This window comes from Crocuta crocuta, unplaced genomic scaffold (genome assembly GCF_008692635.1).
Source record: "Crocuta crocuta isolate KB4526 unplaced genomic scaffold, BGI_CrCroc_1.0 scaffold16, whole genome shotgun sequence".
NCBI lineage: Eukaryota > Metazoa > Chordata > Mammalia > Carnivora > Hyaenidae > Crocuta > Crocuta crocuta.
Window position 1 is genome coordinate 11,564,176 of NW_027531893.1, and position 20,803 is coordinate 11,584,978.

The window sequence follows — 20,803 nt, forward strand, 5'->3', positions numbered from 1 at the left end:
GTGTCTCCCTCTCTGTCTGCCCCTCCCCCAATCACACTCTCTCTCTCAAAAATAAACAAACATTAAAAAAGTTTTTTTTAATTAAAAAAAAAGAGCAACTGGCAAAAAATGGTCAGGCTCATCACAGTGTAGAGGACGTGCTGACTGACAAGACCCAACCACGAAGGTTAGGTTGTAAGGGGACCATGACACATCCACTCGATGAACCAATGAACACCACCTACGTGCCACTGGCCACTAGTTTTCATGTCTTTGGAAAATTCATTCCTGTATTTCTTTAAGTTACAAAATTACAGAATAAATACCATCTCAATCAGTAAATGAATCATACTGATCTCAATTAGTAAATGAAATAGACAGAAAACACACTACTAGCACATGCACCGAAAAGAGGGAATTTTTTTCCTCTTTGGTTGGTGGAATCATGAAGTGGGTATTTTGTGTTCCAACGAGACAAGAAAATATGAAGCACAAAGTGCCTGACCAGAAAGACAAAGTGTATTACTGTACGTTCAGCCTCCCCGCCCCTCTGGTGTCTGCAGGACAGGTGACAGGTAGGTAAGTGCCGGCCTCCTCAGACCAGCAGTGAGGGAACAGGTTTCCCAGGTGTGCTGGCTTACCTCTGGCCACCACGGGAGCAGAGATGGGACTCAGGCCCAAAGCTTCTGGCTACTAGCTCTACACTGAGGCCTGCCTCCCCTGCCTCCGCTGGGCACCCCTCCCACATTTCACTTTTATTTTTTTTTTTTTAATGTTTTATTTATTTCTAGGAGAGAGAGAGAGAGAGAGAGACAGCGTGAGCAGGGGAGGGTCAGAGAGAGAGGGAGTCACAGACTGAAACAGGCTCCAGGCTCCGAGCTGGCAGTCAGCACAGAGCCCAACGCGGGGCTCGAACCCACGAACCGCGAGATCATGACCTAAGCGAAAGTCGGACGCTTAACCGACTAAGCCACCCAGGTGCCCCCCACATTTCACTTTTAATCGAAGCTGTTTCGAAAGGCCCCATGTCCAATGGTGAGGCAGAAACAAACAGGAAGAAGTCATGTTTTGAGTCTTCAGTCCCTACTCAAGCCCCAGGTGAAGCAAGAGCTTGAGACACAAGGCCCCAGAAACATTTTTTTGGTAATGCTCTAAGGCCTGATTAAATTACAGCCAGTCCCAGTCACATGAAACGAGGCTGCCGTTTGAGCAAGAGCTGGGGGGAGGCTGAAATTTCAAGGCAATGGGAAGGACAGGCCGCAAGGAAAGCCAGGCTGTCACAAACGGAAAGGACAATCTTTCAGGGCGCCTGGGTGGCTCAGCTGGTTAAGCATCTGACTCTTGGTTTTGGCTCAAGCCATGATCTCATGGTTCTAACTCAGGTCATGATCTCACGGTTCATGGGTTCAGAGCCCTGTGTCACGTTCTGTGCTGACAGTGTGGAGCCTGCTTGGGATTCTCTCTCTCCCTCCCCCCCTCCCTCCCCTACCCTCTCTGCCCTTCCCCTGCTCACACACACTTTCTTTCAAAATAAATAAATAAAATCTTAAAAGAAAAGGACAATCTCCCCATGTCTGCAGTGCAGACAGAGCTGCTACGGTGGGCTGCCCGGGCCTCGGGCGCCCCCCACCCCCAACCCCTCACTGTGATCACCCTCAGGAAAACCAGTGAATCGGCACATCCAGCCTGGGAGACCTGCAGGTGCCTGAATACAAGAGTCTACCTTCGGTGACGTGAGAGTTGCACACGTAACCGCCAGGTCTGAATGATCTGGAAGGATCTCTAATGTTACAGCATGTCTGAATAAAGGCCAACAGTGTTTGTCTGATCTCCTCCCCTGACAAAAAGAAAAACCTTTAGCCCCCAAACTCTTCCCTCTTCTTCCTAGAAACGCAGGATTTCATTCGATGAGTTAAAAATTTACATTTGCCCAACCGCTTTCTTCCCGACTCCACTTCTGTTCCTAAAAAGCTTTGTCTCAAAAAAGAGATTTCCAAGTAAAACTGCATTCCCCTCACACCACTTAAGACTGGGGTACAGAGATGGGGAGTAAAATCTAATCTCCACACAATGTGAGCAGTGAATTAATTTGAGGTTCACCCCACATCCCGAGCCTTCCAAAGGAAAATTGCAACCTTTAACGGCTGCCAGCCCTTCTGTACTTGCAAATGGGCTCGGTATTTCCTTCAGGGCACAGCGGTAAAAGCACTTCATAAGAACCTTGTACGCAAGGGCTCATCATTATACATATTTATGTGCTATAAAAAACTAATTTTATCATCCAGGGTAGGAAGCATGCAGACATCTCTCACAAAACAAGCTCATTTATTTTGCTCGCTAAAGCTCTTGTGTAAAATAGAAAGACATCCACTAGCTAGAAGGGACTGGCTGGGGCATCAGTTATTTTAATTTCACTCGGGCGCGAGGCACCCAGTGCTCAATCTATAGTCACTTGATATTTTGACAAATAGAGCGTTACCCGACATCTGTCCTGAAGCCAATTCACGGCCTTTCTTAAACAGATACAGCACTACAAACAAGGAGAGGAGGGGAGAGAAAGAAAACCAGCAGCTCATGTGAAGAGTCCCCATCAAATGAACCGGAGCAAATCACGTCAAATGAAAACGTTAAACTAAGCATTATGCAAAGGCGACGTGTGCGCTGCCTGCGGAATGGCGGACTGTAAAAGTCACAGGAAACTAGCCCTGTGCAACCCAGGGGTCAAAGTCAACATCTTGTATGATCACTGCTCAGGCCAAACACCAAGAGAAAAGGAAATCCTTCACAGATACTAGCACCGTCTCTTGGGAAAACGGGCAGGTGAACTGCCACAGACCTCTCTTTAGAAACCGCGTGATGTGGAGGAAGAAACTATTCTTGGTCGAGGACAGACCTGGGTTGTCCCTGACTCTGCCACTTCTGACACCCTTGGCAGAAAGCCTTAGATCTAAAATGCGGACATTACTGGGCGGCCTGGAGTTGGGGGGGGGGGGGGCAGTCAGTTGAGCATCCGATTTTGGCTCGGGTCATGATCTCAGGGTTGTAAGATCTAGTCCCGCATGGGGCTCCAGGTTGGGTGTGGAGCCTGCTTAAGAGTCTCTCCCTCTCTCTGTGTCTCTGTCTCTCTCTTCTCCTCCCTCCTTTTTTCCCTCCCTCCACTCATCCCCCACTTACAAGTTTGTTCTAAATAAATTAATTAAAAAAATAAAACGGGGACATTATTGGAGCACCTGGCTGGTTCAGTCATCAGAGCACGTGACCCTTAACCTTGGGGTTGTTGAGTTTGAGCCCTACTTTGGGTGGAAAGATTACTTAAAAATAAGAACTCAATGGGGCGCCTGGGTAGCTCAGTCGGTTAAACGTCCGACTGCGGCTCAGGTCATGGTCTCGCAATTCTTGAGTTCAAGCCCCACATCAGGCTCTGTGGTGACAGCTCAGAGCCTGGAAACTGCTTCAGATTCTGCGTCTCCCTCTCTCTCTGCCCTTCCCCTGTTCGTGCTCTATCTCTTTCTCTCTCAAAAATAAATAAACATTAAAAAAATTTTTTTTAAATAAGAACTCAAGGGGCACCTGGGTGGCTCATTCGGTTAAGCATCCGACTTCAGCTCAGGTCGTGATCTCATGGTCCGTGAGTTTGAGCCCCGCGTTGGGCTCTGTGCTGACAGCTCAGGGCCTGGAGCCTGCTTCAGATTCTGTGTCTCCCTCTCTCTCTGCCCCTTCCCCACTCACACTCTGTCTCTAAAAATGAACAAATATTAAAAGCTTAAATAAAAAAACTTAAAATGGGAACATTACTATTTACCTCTGAGGGTTGCTGGCAGCAATTACGGTAAATATGGATAAATGACGTAAGGAACTCACTAAAGCGTAGACGGTGTACAATGGAGAAGGTTTGGGGGTAGCCAGTACCAGATATTCAGTATTACACTGGTGACCCTTGAATTGTATGAATGAAATGTTACATAATCTTAGAAGTAACTATTGCCTGGTTTTTCCTCCCCAAAGCAGGGCGAAGAATACCTAAGAATGCTGCCTTTACTACTAACAGCCTACAGTGGGCTGAATGGTGGTCTCTAAACAGATACGTGCACACTTAATCCCGGTACCCATCAATGTGGCCTTATTTGGAAAAACAGTTCTGGCAGATGTAATTAATAATTGCTAAGGCTCGTGAAAACATTATCCTGGACTAGTAGCCAAGTCAATTCTTGGAGATTCTATCCTAGTAACTTGGGGAACCAAAAGTGAAGCGAACATGACCCAGGTTAAAATAAAGGGCTTTGGGGGCATGTGGGTGGCTCAGTCGGTTAAGTGTCTGACTCCTACTTTCAGTTCAGGTCATGATTTCCCAGTTCAAGGGATCGAGCCCCAAGTTGGGCTCTGCACTAACAGCACGTAGCCTCCCTGGGATTCTCTCTCTCCCTCCCTCTTGCTCTGCCCCTTCTCTCACTTGTACATGTGCTCTCTTTCTAAATTAATAAACATTTTTTATAAATTAAAATTTAATAAACAAAGGGCTTTGGTTAAAGTATGTGAAGATAAAATATATCCTGTGTACTGGGGTAAAATACATTCTGGAAGCTAGGGAGAAACGGGCTCTAATCCTTCTGGGATCTGGGAGGCTGCTCTGAGCATCTGCAATGCTGTGATTTTACTACTCATGGTGCCAGACTCCAAGATTTGCACAAACTGGAGAAGGTTGAAAATGGACTTTTTAAAAGTTTTTTTTTACTTTATTTAAATAATCTCTATACCCAACAGGGGCCTCAAACTCATGACCCCAAGATCAAGCATCACATGTTCTTCTGACTGAACCATCCAGATGTCCCCCAGATTCCATTTTTTTAAGTTTATTTATTTATTTTGAGAGAGAGAGAGAGAGAGAGAGAGAGAGAGTGCAAGCAGGCAAGGGGCAGAGGGAGAGGAGACGGCGAGAATCCAGCAGGCTGTGCACTGCCAGCACGAAGCCCGATGTGGGGCTCGAACCCACAAACCGTGGGATCATGACCCAAGCCGAAGCCAGATGCTTAAGCTACTGCACCACCCAGGCACCCCTGGACTCCTACTTCTTGGCTCTCTATGACTATAGGCAATCCCCACAACAGCACCACGGTCCCTTCTACTCAGTTCGGAGCAGGTGGTGGGCTCTACTCCCTATCCCCAGCACAAAACCATTTCTGGAAGAAGCTGAGGGGCAGAGAACACGACCCCTCGAGGCCAGCAGCACCGCGAATATAAAATTAAAGGACAGCCACTACCATGTTCTTGGGAAAGCCAGCCCATCAGACATGAAGGGTCCCACAGTCACCACTGCCACTGTCGGCCTCCATCTGCTCCCTGACCTCCGCGGCGCCAGTGTCACCAGGGGCTGCCGCAGCGAGAAACACCCTGGCAGCCAAGCTGCTCTGGGTGGCAGACGAACGGAGGACACCGTGTGCCTTGCACAGCTGCCTCGCGGCCTCATAAGGCTCTACCCCCGCGAGAGGGACCTGCACACGGCAGAGTCCCTGGTTCCCACTCAGCCCAGCCTCGCAGCCAGACCTCTTTCACGACAACGCAGGCCCGTTAGGCCATGTCTTCCAAGGGCCCCAGGCTGGCGTCCCCCGGAGAACGGCTCCCACGGGCACCGTGCACCTCCGCCTCTTCCCTCCCTGCGACGCCGAGACTGCCACCCAGGAAGATTCAGCGAAGCACACTCAGCCTGCCTGCTCTCCCGGCCACAGTCCCCGCGACCAGGAGAAACAAGAATCTCGTCCCCTTCCTGGACGTTCACTTTGGTCAAAGTCACAGCACCAGCTGCACTCGGTGCGCCCATGACAGGCCACGCGCCACGCCGATAGGCCTTGTCGATGCCACCCTGCCACCGCTGCGGGCCAACCCGACCGGGTGGACGTTTATCATCTCCGTTTCCCAGACGTGGAACCCAGCGCTCAAAGGACGAGTGTCGCGCCACCATGGCATGGGGCCCGGCCCGGTATGCACACGACGCTGCACCCGCCCACGTATCTCGAGGCCCGTGTGCCTAAGAAGTGACTGGAACAGAAGACAGCAAACAAATAGAAAAGAAAAATGCTCCAGGTGTTTGCAAAAGATCATTTGTTCTAACAGATTAAAATCTCATGGAAGCGATGAGTTGTTCAAAAAGGGAACAGCTCACGAAAAGGACAAAATGTATAGAGACAGAAAAGTAGATTAGAGGTTCCCAGGAGCTGCCGGAGAGGTGGGGGTGGGGAGGTATTGCTTAATGGTTACAGAGTTGCTATTTGGCATAAGGGAAAAGCCCTGGATGTGGAGAATGATGATGGTAGCACCATACTGTGAACATCCTGAGTGCCACTGCACTGTATACTTACAAATGTTTGAAAATGGCAAATCGGATGTTACACATATTTTGTCATAATTTTAAAAATGTAGGGGCGCCTGGGTGGCTCAGTCAGTTAAGCATCCAACTTCAGCTCCGGTCACAATCTTGCAGTTTGTGGGTTCGAGCCCCACATCAGGCTCTATGCTAACAGCTCAGAGCCTGGAGCCTGTTTCAGATTCTGTCTCTCTCTCTCTCTCTCTTCCCCTCCCCTGCTCACACTCTGTCTCTATCTCTCTCTCAAAAATAAATATTTTTTTTAAAAAAGTAATAATGTCATATGCCCCAAGCCATTCAACTGTACACTTTATTTACTTCTTTTTTAATGTTTAGTTTTGAGAAAGGAAGAGAGAGCATGAGCAGGAGAGGGGCGGGGGGTAGGGGGAAGGGAAGAGAGGATCTGAAGCAGTCTCTGTGCTGACAGCACAGAGCCCAACGCGGGGCTCAAACTCATGAACCATGATCTCACGACCTGAGCCAAAGTCAGATGCTCAACCGACTGAGCCATGCAGGTGCCCCGGATTGTACACTTTAAACGGGTGAATTGTATGGTATGTGAATTTATGTCCCAATAAAGCTGTTAAAAAAATAAAAAGAAACAGCTTGCCCCACATCACTAAGTAAATGCTATTTCTTTCCTCTCCTCTCCCAGTAAAAATCCATACCTAGGAAGGCTACGCAGCAGCAAGACTGAGAAACCACCACATGCAGCAAAGGAAAAAAACAACAAGGAAAAAAAGAAAACACATTTGGATCTTCTCCCTGGACACCACTTAGAAAGCACCCTTTCCTCTTCGCCTCCCTGTTGTGATCAAGGCTCATAATTGAACAGAAAGTCCCGCTTCCAGGGTGTGTGCAGCCCAAGATGGCAGGGCGTCTTCTACGAAAGCCAAACAGCCCTGTGTGTGCCCTGGGCACCTGGTATGAGAAGCGATCCCCCAGGTGTCAGTGTCCTCGCGGCAGCACAGCAGCGCCAGGCTGACCGGGGGCCACGAGGTGCCAGCCGCTGTCTGTTGCACATACATTCTCTCATTCTACCCCCACTACAGCCCTATCAAATGAGTAGGAATGTTCTCTGTGGACAGACGAGGAAGCTGAGGCACAGAGGGCATATGTAACCTGCCCAAGATGGCACAGGTAAGAAATGGGACTGGGATTCAAACCCAGGTACCTGACCCATGGACCACAAGAGCACTGTGCTACTCCCCGAGACCCCGAAGGGCAGCAATTCTACTGGAGGAGTTAAACAAGCGATTTAACATCTGAAATGCAAACAGAACCAATTATGCGGACTGCTGTGACAGCTCCAGCCACAGGTACCGCCATACTCACAGCACAAACTGTTGTTGTAACTCTCACTTACGGTGGGACGGCAGAAGTCTCGCGGTAGGAAAATCACTATAATGCTTGTAACGACAAGACTTAATTTAGACTCAAATACTCAGTAAAGACACAAATGACCTGGGGCGCCTGGGTGGCTCAGTCTGTTAAGCCTCCGACTTTGGCTTGGGTCATGATCTCACGGTTCGTGGGTTCGAGCCCCACGTCGGGCTCTGTGCTGACAGCCAGCCCAGAGCCTGGGGTCTGTTTCAGATTCTGTGTCTCCCTTTCTCTCTGACCCTCCCCTGGTCATGCTGTCTCCCTCTCATCCCTTTAGCCAGGATGTTAAAAACCAACAGCCAACATGGGGAATCAAAACAGAGTAGGCTCATTCTCCTGCTATTCCAGCACCTTCTGGATGAGGGAGGGTACCAGCAGGAAAAGGATAAGCAATCACCTGGCAGGTGACTGGGTACCACGCTCGAGAGATAAGCAGGTTCCGCACTCCCAGGCAGTCGGACCCTCGGACAACTCACGAGGGACCCGGCACGCCATGCTGCCGGGCATGAACGGCACTTGCCGGCAACCGGGGCAATGTCATCTCAGGAAGTCCTAGATTTCTAGAGGAATCCTGTTCCTATTCAGGACACTTGTATCAAGAATAAGACGGTCATCCTCTACAGCAAATTGCAGGCAATTCTTCCCTTTTGATGCCCTTACTTCCAGAGGTTAGCCAAAATAAGAGACTTGCTCATTTCCTTCCTCCTTCTAAGAAACGAGGTAAATAGAAAATAACCTTCCCAGAAACCTTCAGAAAAGGTGATCCATGCGAGAGTTCACCGTGCCTTGCAGACACGGATGACTGTTAATAAAATATAAGGCAAAAGCCTGATTTCGTGCCTTCTGTCGTATGAAAGAAAGTGAAAGCAAAGAGTATTTTTAGCTCTTTCCAGCCTAAAAGGATTTGACCAAAGGAGCTTCTCAAAGTCTGGTTTTCCATGCATTGATCAAAACTGACCAAGGTTCTAGAAAGAGGTAAATCACTCCCTGCCCAGACAGCCTACAACATAAACGAAAGCCACACTCCACACAGCCAGTCATCAGAGGTGCTGATGTGGACTGCCACTGCTCAACTCCTTTATGACTCTCCTTCAGATGCCAACAAAGGAAGGAGAAATATAGGAGGTGCCTGGGCCACGAAAGAGACAAAATGGCAGCATGCCAAATCCGCCCAGGATGTTCTTCTAGACAAATATGGTTCGGAAAGCCCTCACACTTGGTTCCGTCTCCGCAGACCTCTCCAACGCCAGCTGCCTCGGGGAGTTCTCGAAAGCTCTCAATAAAACCTTCCCAAAAAGGCAGAACTAATGCAGCTAAATGCTAATTCAGAATGATGAAGAAATAGGTGGTTTACTTCCTCCTCAAGGTTTATTTTTTAAACATGAATCTAGCGAGAAAGGATCAAAACGTTCTCCGCATATGTAGGCAGTTTGATTTCTACCCAAATTTATGGGAGGACTATGTAATATTTAGTTAAGCTCACGTTGAGAAAAGCCCAGTGCCAAACAAATAAACTCTCAGAAAAATTTACAGATTTTTCTAAAATCAACCACTTGAGGGAATGCTGATGGCCATTTCTGGATGTTTCTCTACAAGGATATCTTGAAAAAAATGACAAAATCAAGGTTAATGCCATAAATCAAACCTGCACGGAAGTTAAGAATGAGGTCATTATTAATACAAGAAAGAGACATCAAAAGAAAGCAAGTGCTTTTCCTGCTTTCTCAATGGGTTGAGGAGGGTGACCACATTCCATAATGTATGTAAATACCACGTCACCACATTGTATGCCTGAAACTAATACAACGTTGTGTATCAATTATTTTTCAAAGAGAAAAGAATTGATGACTGTACTTGACAAAACTATTCCAATATACGATAAAAATAGTCCTGTTCTGCATTTCAAATCCTGCTGGACTTTTTTCCTTCAAAGATGAAGAAACTGTTCTTCCTTTCCAGATGGGGGGAAAAAAATGGAGCAAAAAACCAAGAATTTTCAGCGCGTTATCACAGGAAGATTCCTGAATCTTCAACTGTTTTTGGTATGCAGCTAGGTTTCTGGGGGGGAAAAAAACAATGAATGAACATTTCAATTTAAAATGAAACTGTCCTTGGGCGCTTAGGTGTCTCAGTAGTTAAACATCTGACTTTGGCTCAAGTCATGACCTCACAGTTCATGACAGCAAGCCCCGAATCAGGCTCTGTGCTGACAGCTGACAGCATGGAGCCTGCTTATAATTCTCTCTCCCCCCTTCTCTCTGCCCCTCCCCCACTCTCGCATAGCACACGCAGGCTCTCTCTCAAAATAAACAAACATTTTTAAACAAATACTGATTTAAAAAATTATATTACAAAATGAGTAAGGGGCGCCCGGGTGGCTTAGTCGGTTAAGCATCCGACTTTTGCTTAGGTCATGATCTCGCCGTTCGTGGGTTTGAGCCCCACGTCGGGCTCTGTGCTGACTGCCAGCTCAGAGCCTGAAGCCTGTTTCAGTCTGTAACTCCCTCTCTCTCTGACCCTCCCCTGCTCACGCTGTCTCTCTCTCTCTCTCCTAGAAATAAAACATTGAAAAAAAAATGAGTAAACAGGTCCTAGCTGAAAAATATCATTGAACAATGAACTTAACATCCTGCACATAAAAATACAAGGAATAGTCAGGATCCAAACAATATTTAGGGTCCCCTGCACATTCCACAGTCTCTGACATAAGCTGCCCTTTCAAAGATTTACAAAGATAAACACAGCCCCCAAAATAGAGGTTAAGAGCACAGAATAGCCTGTTTCTCCATAAGGGCTTGGATAGACAGCAAGGGCTCAACTGTTAACAGAATCAATTTTCCATGAAAAAAGAAATTAAACTCTGTACACTTAGCATGATGCACATGGAGTAATGTACAAAACTGGTGAATCACTGTATTTTCCACCTGAAACTAACATGACACTTTATGTTAACTCTACTGGAAATAAAATTTAAAACTTAATAAAAAACTTCAACTTGATTTTCAGTATATACTGCATTGCTTCCCATTCGTCTCTGAGCCGGGTGGCTCAGTCGATTGCGCATCTGACTCCTGATTTTGGCTCAGGTCATGATCTCACAGTCGTGGCACTGAGCCCTGCGTCGGGCTCCACACACTGAGTGTGGAGCCCACTTTAGATTTTTTTTCTCCTTCTGCCCTTCCTGCCACCCCCACTTNAATTTTCCTCTGAACTTCCACATAAAAGATTTAAAAATAAGAAGCCACAGTGTGATAAGATTTACTAACTCAGACTGCACAAATCCCAAAGCCGCTAGCATCCAGGTGTTTGGAATTAACACCTGTCTCTGCAGCGCGTCACCTAAATACAAGCTCCGCGACACTAGTATTTGTACAAACAACCAAAGGAGACAGCATTCTTGCTGACGGAACTGTAAAGAACTACATACAATGTAAGGAAATGATGTAACCAACCCAACACTCAAGGAGTTCTTTCTCCCAGGCGGAATGACCGATGTGGGCTGCCTCATTCTGTCTGGCTCACCCAGAATCTCCTAGAATAAATCCTGTTAAGAGAGCGGGGGTAAAGAAGGCTTAGGGCTCTGGCGACGGCCCAACTGTGGTCGGCCCGAGGTTCACATCCATAACTTTAGTCTCAACGGTGCCAAGAAAGCACAAGCCACACTCTGAAGTCATCATCTCAAGAGTCTTTGAAAATGCTCTGAACTTCGACGTCTCCCTAAATCACATCGACTCCTTCCAACCGTGAGTACACGAGCAGGCTTCTTCATTGAATCCATTCAGATGAAAGCTCGGGATAAATGACAATCAAGCCTTCTCCATAGATTATCTTTTGTATAACCAACATCTTCTTAGAATTTTAATGAGATAATACTAAAAGTATAAATAATAACCTCATGGGTAAAGTATGTTGGCAGTGTTAGGTCCAACTGTGTACACACACACACATGCACGCACACACACAGACGTACACACTCTCTCGTGCAGAGTCTCCCTTATAGGTAATTCAAATGCCAAAACCACCAGTTTTTTGCCTTGGAAGAAATGCACTATCTTTGGCAGTGTTTTCTTTCTTTCTTTTTAAACCAATAAATCATTTCCCAGAAGGTCAATTTCTGTTTTCAAAAAACATGTGAGTCACTAGAGATGAGAAACCCTTTATCTAAAAATGACTCCAGCTCCCAAGCACCCCTGACAGCAGTGAAAGAACGTGGGCCTTGGGGCTCTGATTACTTACTTGTTAAAAAAAGGTTCAATGAGTTTTGATCTGGCAGACACGTGAATTTTTGGAGGGCTAAGAAAAGAACCTAATGAAGAAAAGAAGCAGAGTATTACACACAGTCAAGGAGATGGAGCCCGAAAGTTCAGATGACCGTCTATGTAGATCAAGTGTGCAGTTCAGAAGGGTCAGAAGCACTCATGAGGGCCGAGCGCCAAGCATCACACCAGTTAGGTGTCAAAGGGTCTTCCTAGTGCACTCTCCACACCCTGCCCCGAGCCCCTCTGCTCTGGCCTCCGACCCTCCCACTTCTACCTGGGCAAGCGGGCCCCATGCAGAGGACAGACAGGCCAGAAGCCCACCTCCTCCCCTGCCCCCAAACTCAGCGTGTCTGGTGGAAGCAGCCACAGTGAGTACCTAGGTAGTTGGCCATGGCAATGAAGCACAGCCCCGTGATATATGCATCATAGCCTGCCTCGTGGAGCTGCTCGGCAGCCGTGTCGTAACTCGGAAAACCTTCTGCACTTTCTAGAGGGAAAAAAGAACAAAGGGTTTGCCCAAGGACATCACAAATCACGAAGACTAGTAGGCACGCTGCCCTACCAAATCCAAACCATGCTGGTATGTGCTGGAGAAATAGCCCAGACAAGCAGGGAAAGGCTATCTGCTTCTTAATTCCCTGCACAGGAGACCTTGCAATATGAGAAAAAAGGGTTACTGAAAATGAGGGCTTGGGGCTAGAAGATGCCTCAGTTACACCCCCAGAGACCAGCCACAGGCTCCTCACTGCACACGGGCAGGTGCTATTTACAATCATGCACAACTTGCTCTATGACAGTGATCTGTCTTCTGCCTGCTTTCTGAGGTCACTAGGAACTTCTTCCCTGATGATATAGAGACATAATGGGTATTTCGATCATGACTAAGAGTATGGATTTGTGCATTCCATTGTCTGAGTTTAAATCTTTGTTCCACCATTTATGTGCAATGTGATCTTAGGCAGGTCGCTTCACCCCCGGACCTCCACTTTGGCAGGATGGAGATGAAAACCTCCCACGTTAGGCTTTTGTGAGGATCAAATGAGCTAATGTCAGTAAAGCTCTCACATAGTGCCTGGGACAAGGTAAATGCTCTGTAACTGTTACCCATCAATACCCCAGGTAACCCTGCTAAAAAGCAAAAGGCGCTAATTAACATTGGCAGCTTGGCTCAGCACTGCCATCTGCCACATCTCCAAACGTACGATCTAAAGATGGAGGCACAACTAACTCCCAAACTAGATCAGAACGTGCTATGATGCTGCCCGCGGAGGGGCGTGCAGGTGGCTCAGTCGATCGAGCGTGGGACTTCTGCTCAGGTCATGATGTCACAGTTCGTGAGTTCCAGCTCCTCATCGGGCTCTGTGCTGACAGCTCTCTCTCTCTCTCTCTCTCTCAAAAATAAAACATTAAAAAACATTCTTAAAAAAATGCTGCCCATGGAACATGGGACCACTTCTTAGGAGAGACCATTTTATATGATTCTTACATCACACTGATACACACAGATGCTGAGTGCAGTGTCTGGGAAGACTGACTTGCTTTAGAGTAAACTCTCTGCCATGTGCCAGAATATTACATGGAAAGAATGAGATAAAACTATAACTCTTTAAAAATGTTTTTAAAAAGCTGTAACTCATAAATATTTCCCAGTACCATTCTGGAAATGAGTATCAAAATGTTACAACAAAATCAAAAGCATGAATGGGAATTAACAAAAAGACTGTGATTGTTCTTTTTTTTTTTAATTTTTTTAATGCATATTTATTTTTGAGAGAGACAGAGCATAGCGGGGGAGGGGCAGTAAGGGAAGGAGACACAGAATCTGAAACAGATTCCAGGCTCTGAGCTATCAGCCCAGAGCCCGACATGGAGCTTGAACTCACAAACCATGAGATCATGATCTGAGCCAAAGCCAGAGGCTTAACGGACTGAGTCACCCAGGGTCCCCTAGATTGTGACTGTTCTTAAGTCAACATAAGGGTCTATAAACAAGAATTTTTTTAACTTATGTATTAAATACTACACTTTAAGCTTTAAAAAAAAAAAAAAGTCTGTTAACATGATAGCCAAGTAAGAGCTTCTACTCTACCATCAGCTGAAACACACATTTCCAAAATCAATGATTTCCATCACAGTGTTAGACAAAAAAGGTCTAGGCTTTCTTCCCTCACCCTCCCTCCTTTTCTTAATTCCTTTTTTGGACTATTACCCAAGAAGGGAAGCAAATGGCTATAATCTTGGCTGCTTTAGTACCTTCCATTGTCAATTTCTGAACCATTAGCCCAATTATCAATGTATTCAGAAGTTTGGAGGCTACAGCTAATGGAATGCTAATTACGGTATCAGCAGCAAAACGAGGCAAACAGGAACCACGGAGGGAACACGTGGCAGGTTCGCCACACACCTGGGTGGTGGCCACGACCAGACATGGCAAAACATCTCTGCCCTGAGAAATGTTCCTCCCTACTTCTGGCGTTCCTTGCTGCTGCCCTTCCATTGCTTGGCCACCACTGATGGGAGTGGGTTGGGGGGACCTCTTTCCTCATCTCTCAACCCAGTTCTGGTCTCCCCTGAGACAAAAATTGTCTTTCCCTTTGACCCCTGAGTTTAATCACCAACTCTTTGTCTCTGCTTAAACAATGTGCCACAGAAAAGATAGATACATCAAGTTTTGGGAGAATTCCAACCATTAGGAAATAAAAGCCCTGAAACTTTAACTGCTAAATTTCTCAATGAATGGGCTACCCAACTGGATTAACATAAATTAGGTGTAGGATTATGAGACCACCTTTATTCAGAAAGCGTAAGTCAGCACAGGGCAGGAGCAGGTCTGCTCAGCCAGAATCCGTACGTGTGCACGGTGGCTTCCAGAGCAGCTTCTTCCTTCTGCGATGTACATCAGTCATGATCGCAAGGGCTCTGGGCACTATCGGGATCACTTTATATTCTTACCAACTTTAGGTGGGTTGAAAGGTGTCTCTTTTAACCGCTTTTCCAATTCTGCAAGAGATGTGTTGTTAATGATATCCTGCAAAGCAGAAAGTGGAGGTTTACGTATGAGCGTAAATCATCTCAGTGTAACTTCCAGCAGAGATTCACTGAATATCAGAACCAAAAATCAAGAAACGATAAAAAGAAACACACAAAACAACCCAGTATCTAGTACTGCCCCCTTGTGTTCTCTGAAGAAACACAGGCGTCCTCATTCATTCAACGTGAAAGGCGTCAAGTGTCATTTTCCCCATGCGGAAAGCATCACCACATGAAAGGTTGCCAAGACATGTTAAATACCTACAGAACTTGGGCCAGAAACCTAAACAGTTCTGGCATTCATTTCACTCAGTTATATAAAGTCACTTCACAAAACAGCAAATGATTGATTATACTTTTACGTGAATTTTTCTGGTCAAGAAATATAACCAAAATATATAAAATCAGGAAAATAATGAAGTGTAACCTATTCATGTGTAACCTATTCAGAAATGCATTACACACACACACACACACACACACACACACACACACACACACATTTTTAGAAGGCTCATTGCCCAACATGAGGCCTGAACTCACAGCCCCGAGATCAAGAGTCGCATGCTCTACTGACTGAGCCAGCCAAGCGCACTCCCCCCAAAAAACACATTATATATTTTAACATTAAAAACATTTATAGGGGTGCGTGGGTGGCTCAGTCAGTTAAGCGTCCGACTTTAGCTCAAGTCATGATCTCACGGTTTGTGGGTTCAAGCCCCATGTTGGGCTCTGTGCTGACAGCTAGCTCAGAGCCTGAAGCCTGCCTTCAAATTCTGTGTCTCCCTTTCTCTGACCCTCCCCTCCCCATGCTGTCTCTATCTCTCTCTCAGAAATAAATAAAAAAACTTTTTAAAAAATATATAAATAAATAAAATAAATATTTTTAAAACTATAAATAAACAAAAACATTTATATTCAAAATGAATATAGGAGAAAAAAATAATTCTACTACCCAAACACAACCATTATTCACATTTTGATATATTTACTTCTAGTTCTTTTCCAATTTTTTTCTTTTTTGAATGTATTTGAAAAGTTATTTAGGGGCGCCTGGGTGGCTCGGTCAGTTAAGAAGTCCAACTTCAGCTCAGGTCATGATCTCATAGTTTGTGGGTTTGAGCCCCACATAGGGCTCTGTGCTGACAGCTCAGAGACAGGAGCTGCTTCAGATTCTGTGTCTCCCTCCCTCTCTGCCCCTCCCATGCTTGTACTTTGTCACTCTCTGTCTCTCAAAATTAAATGTTAAAAAATTTATTTAAAAGAAAGAAAATGATATTTAAATAGACCAGAATTTCAAGCCCCTAGTGGCATTTTGAAACACATCAAAACATAGTTTATCAGTGATAGCTCATATTTTAAAAATACCTTAAATGGTTGTGTGCTGGCCATCAATTTTGTATCCAAGAGTCTAAAAAACGAAAGAATTTTCAGTAAGATAAACAAAATGCACATCCATGTCCAAAATGTATTTTACTCAAGTGAAAAGCCTACTGTCCTAAAAGCCGACAGGAGAGTTAAGCACATGAAACGTTTTGACGTAGTGCCGGCATCTCCACGACATCAGACTGGGACTCCATCCTGTCAGCCCCTCTTCATCAAGAGGCTACAAGACTCCACCACCCTCAGAGGACAGCTCTTGATCTGCCTGGACCCCAAGATGGTGTGGGCTACGTCGATCTCAAGGGGAAGGCAGAGATCTTCCTAAATTTATACACAGTTCAAATATGGCTACTGGACTAGCACCCCCCCCCACCCCCCTGCCAACGTCTTTACCAACTACTATCCTACCCAGATTTGTACAAAATAAACTCATGGAGGTCAAAATCTGCATTTGGCAGTTTCATGCTATCATTGTTATTTCTTGGAATTTGGTTTCAGAGATTAGAATAAGAAAAAAAGAGAAAAAAAAAAGAGACAGACACTAAGAAGAAAACTCTTGTTTCTTGCGACATAAATGTGAACAGTGTCCGTAACAGGGCAAATTAGCCCGGATGTAAGAATGACGGCTCTGCTACCATGCCCGTCCCTCTTCAGATGGGTCTTTACACACAGACCCCTGCTTTGGAGGCTCCACGTGGCCGACAGGGGACCTATCAGACATGTGACACGTAACGTATCAGACCTACCATGCGGTATTAACTGGGGAGACACTGACAGGTAAATTCAGAGTTGTGGGAAAAAATCTCTAGCCACAAAAATCTCTAGAAAAAATCTTCTATACCACAGAATACTCTGAACTGGATAACGACAGGGACAAGGCAGGTCCGATGTAAAAGGGAGACAAGAGCCAATTCAAGAAGACTCTGCCAGTTTTCCAGACCATAGGATATGGGACGAGAAGAAAGGAACTGCTGTCTATTTTCACTCTCAGTTCAAATTTTGATTTTTAATGGAATAAAATGAATCCTCAATTATAAAAGCAAACCATCACAGCTGGACCTGTTAAACCATTTCCCAGCTTATATCAGCTGGACCATAACCACAATCGGGTAATTACCATTATTACTATTTATTACCTGTTTATATTATAGACCATAAGAGAACTATTTTGAAGGAAAGACAAAAAGAATCCTTAAAGAAAGCTTACCTGGGGAAAACACATGTTGTCATCTCCTTAAACTCATTTAAGTCCTAAAACAAAACAGAACAAAACACGGACAATGACTTACTGTGATTTTACTAATATGCTCACAATACTGAAAACACACATGAACATTTCAAGCTTCATAGTTCTCTTTTCAAACTGTGATATTTCACACGGGCCCTTTAGGCTCAATGGCCAGATCCATTTCCAGTTAATAATTACTTTCTAAAAATCTTCACAATTTCTTCACTGACTGAGAATCCTATGATGTGACATAAAACCTTTGCATAACCAAAATAAACAAATTCCAGCATTTTACTGCTGAAACAGGAGGGAGAAAGGTTTCTAGTACACGCCAGGAAGCTTTCAGTAATAGCTCTATTAAACAAATCCATCATAACAGCAAGACTAGTAGAGCTATTTAAATAAAGTGGTTTAAATAGGAAATGGGTATTCTGTAAACTAGGTTATACCATTACTGAGAACGCTTTTGAAATGCTAGTTTAAAAGGCCATTAACACACAGACGTTCCAAAATGCGCAATGCACGCTTTAACTACTCAGAAAATTGCTAAAGAAGCGCCTGTAGCAAGTGCCTAAATTAGACAATTCATTTCCCAGTTTATTTTGATCAGGAAGTCTGATGCTGAAAGGAGAGGGATCCAATTTTGAATGAACCCATTTACATACATAATTGCCACGCTAGACTGAATCGTCATACTCCTGACCCTTTGTCACCACACTTCTCTTCAGCGTTATTCATGCTTCAGAGCAAACTGCCACTTCCAATTAGCTCTCTGAGCTTATAAATACAGACAGTATTTAGCTAGTTTGGAATATTTACCAGCTTTTCAACGGCTGTCATGAAATTAACAGACAATACGTGAACAAGTGTTTCAGTGCTGAGGCCAAACAGAAATGCACTGACTGCTGTCACCTCTCAATGCCATCACAAAGCCTCACAAGCAAGAAAAAATTAGAACTCTGGCTCCTTCCAGGGCTAGCATACAACAGAACTCTGGATCAATACCTCGTAAAAGGTCAAGCGCAAGTACCATGGAGATTCTTCAGAAGCGACTCTCCCCTAAAAGGCAGCTCCAGAACATGCATTCTTTAGAACTCCTTTAAATGCAAGATGCGGTATAAGCACATGCAAAAGTTCTCCACTTTTAAACATGTTTTCTCATTTATTCTCATTGCTTCTTCCTAAACGCACTGGAAGAAAACCATTTTCTCCTTCTGACAGGGACAGAACACAAAGAGGTACACTTACTTACTCAGGTCGCTTTAGTAATAAAGGAAGGGATGAAGCCACGTCTCCTAACCCACGTCCTACTCTGCGACAAAACACATGCTCTTTGTACTACACCTGGATTGAGAACTGCAGTAGTTTCATTCAGGGTGACATTTATCAAGTGCTTGGACAACATGCTATGCTAGGCGTTTGGACCCAAACAACAAAAAAGGTTAAACCCCTTGTCCGAGGAGCCGATCACCTAGAAGAAGAAAGGGGGAAAGCTGTCAAGAAAAACAGTAGGCACAAGAGGTACACGGTTCTGTGGGAGTTCAGAGAAAGGAAAAATCGTCTCTTGGGCAAGGCAAGTGGGCATGGAAGACTTCCTGGAAGAGGCGTTTGCGGACGCTGGAAAGACTGGGAAAGCTGTATACGGCAAACGTGGAGAAAATTTAAGGTGGAGGAAATGGTATCCCGAAACCACGGACAGCCAGAAACAAGTGGTTCCCAGGAACAAAGGAGCCAGGCTGGCTGGCCACATGGAGCCTAACAAGTGACTCGAAGGCACAGGCTGGTTGGGCCAGATCACAGAGAGGCAGGGTTTGCCAGGCTACAAAGAGTCGGCTGTATAGAAAAGCAAAGAATGTGGGATTAGGTTCAGACATTTGAGCAGGGTCAGCGATGTGAACAGAGCCATACATCAGAAGATTATAAAACCAGCACAGCCAGAAGACATTCGGTTGTTAACTCAACATGTAATGCCTCCTCCGGGCCCAGCTCTGATTGGTGCTCAGATGCAGTATGTCACGCCCCTTTCTCTTTCCTTACCAATCACTTCACCGGTTTAAAGGTCAAAAAAAAAACAAAAAACCCTGAGAGGAGCTGCTGTACTTTGGCCTACTGGGCCAAAAGAAGTGGTTGATCTGCAATCAACAGTAGCCGTTTAGATTTCTACACTGCGAGTTCACACCCGTCCTGTTTGAGACTCGCCACTACAGTCTTTGAGTCCCAGAGGGTGACACAGTTGTCATGAAAAGCGCCGGCAACCCTGAGGGTGCAGAACTAGAACAAGGGAGCAACGGACCCACTGTATTCTCAGCGGGGCTCTAGTGGACTTTTCCTAAGAAAGCAATCAAGATCCTGATGGAACAATGTCTCACAGGAAACGTGACGGAACGGAGGCTTTGCTGATGTATAAATGACACTGGGCTCTGAAGGAGATATCTTCCAGTCCAGAAGTCCTAAAAGATTAATGTGGTGGCAGCTGAAAGCAGAGACGGGCAAACTACAGCCCACAGCCCAAATCTGGCCCATTCGCTACTTTTTAAACCAAGTTTTCCTGGAGCAGAGCCACACCCCTTGTTTATGCATTCCATAGCCATTTTCCGGCTACAGTGGCGGTATTGAGGGTCATGACAGAGACTGTAAAGCCTGCAAAGCCTAAAATATGTTACTATCCAGCCCTTTGGAGAAAAGGTTTGCCAACCTTTGTTTGAAACGATAGGCTGAACGTGAGAGACAGGGAAGCCTGCCTGGTGTGTGCCAAGCTGCAGATGAGAAACACGGCTGCTTGCAATTAAAATGAAGAGACTCCAAAGGTGAGAGAGACAGCATGGAGACAAGCTGTCAGGAATCCGTAGATGACCAGGAAGAGTCCAAACTGATGTTAAAAATAGTACTGGCGAGAGGGCATCGTTTATGATTTACAGTGAAGGAGTAAGGAGAATTATCTGGCTTAGAGAGAAAGAGACGGGAAGAGAGGCAGCCTCAGTTACACATCTCATCTGAAAACTACACGCCACACACCCCGCCTGCTCTGAAGGCATCTGAAGGGTGGAGTCGTGTGGAGTCGGGCAGGAAGTGTGTACCTGTGTTTGAGGAGAGATCACGGCTGCAGATAAAGATGTCACTGTCCTCAGCTGAAGGTACAAGAGTGGGTGAGATCACCGAAGGCGGAAAACAGGGACAGTCAAC

The 20,803-nt window shown here is 45.6% G+C and overlaps 1 protein-coding gene across 1 annotated transcript in view; it reads right to left on the bottom strand.

The window, feature by feature from the left end:
* The window catches only part of PARN (poly(A)-specific ribonuclease), a 143,964-nt gene that overhangs the window by 95,681 nt on the left and 27,480 nt on the right, over positions 1-20,803 (bottom strand). The window contains exons 14-18 of the mRNA XM_077773192.1: positions 17,600-17,643; positions 16,378-16,420; positions 14,932-15,007; positions 12,356-12,466; positions 11,957-12,026 (exon numbers count right to left, since the gene is read on the bottom strand). Coding sequence (XP_077629318.1) covers positions 11,957-12,026; positions 12,356-12,466; positions 14,932-15,007; positions 16,378-16,420; positions 17,600-17,643 — 344 coding nt within the window. The remainder of the gene's footprint in view (positions 1-11,956; positions 12,027-12,355; positions 12,467-14,931; positions 15,008-16,377; positions 16,421-17,599; positions 17,644-20,803) is intronic.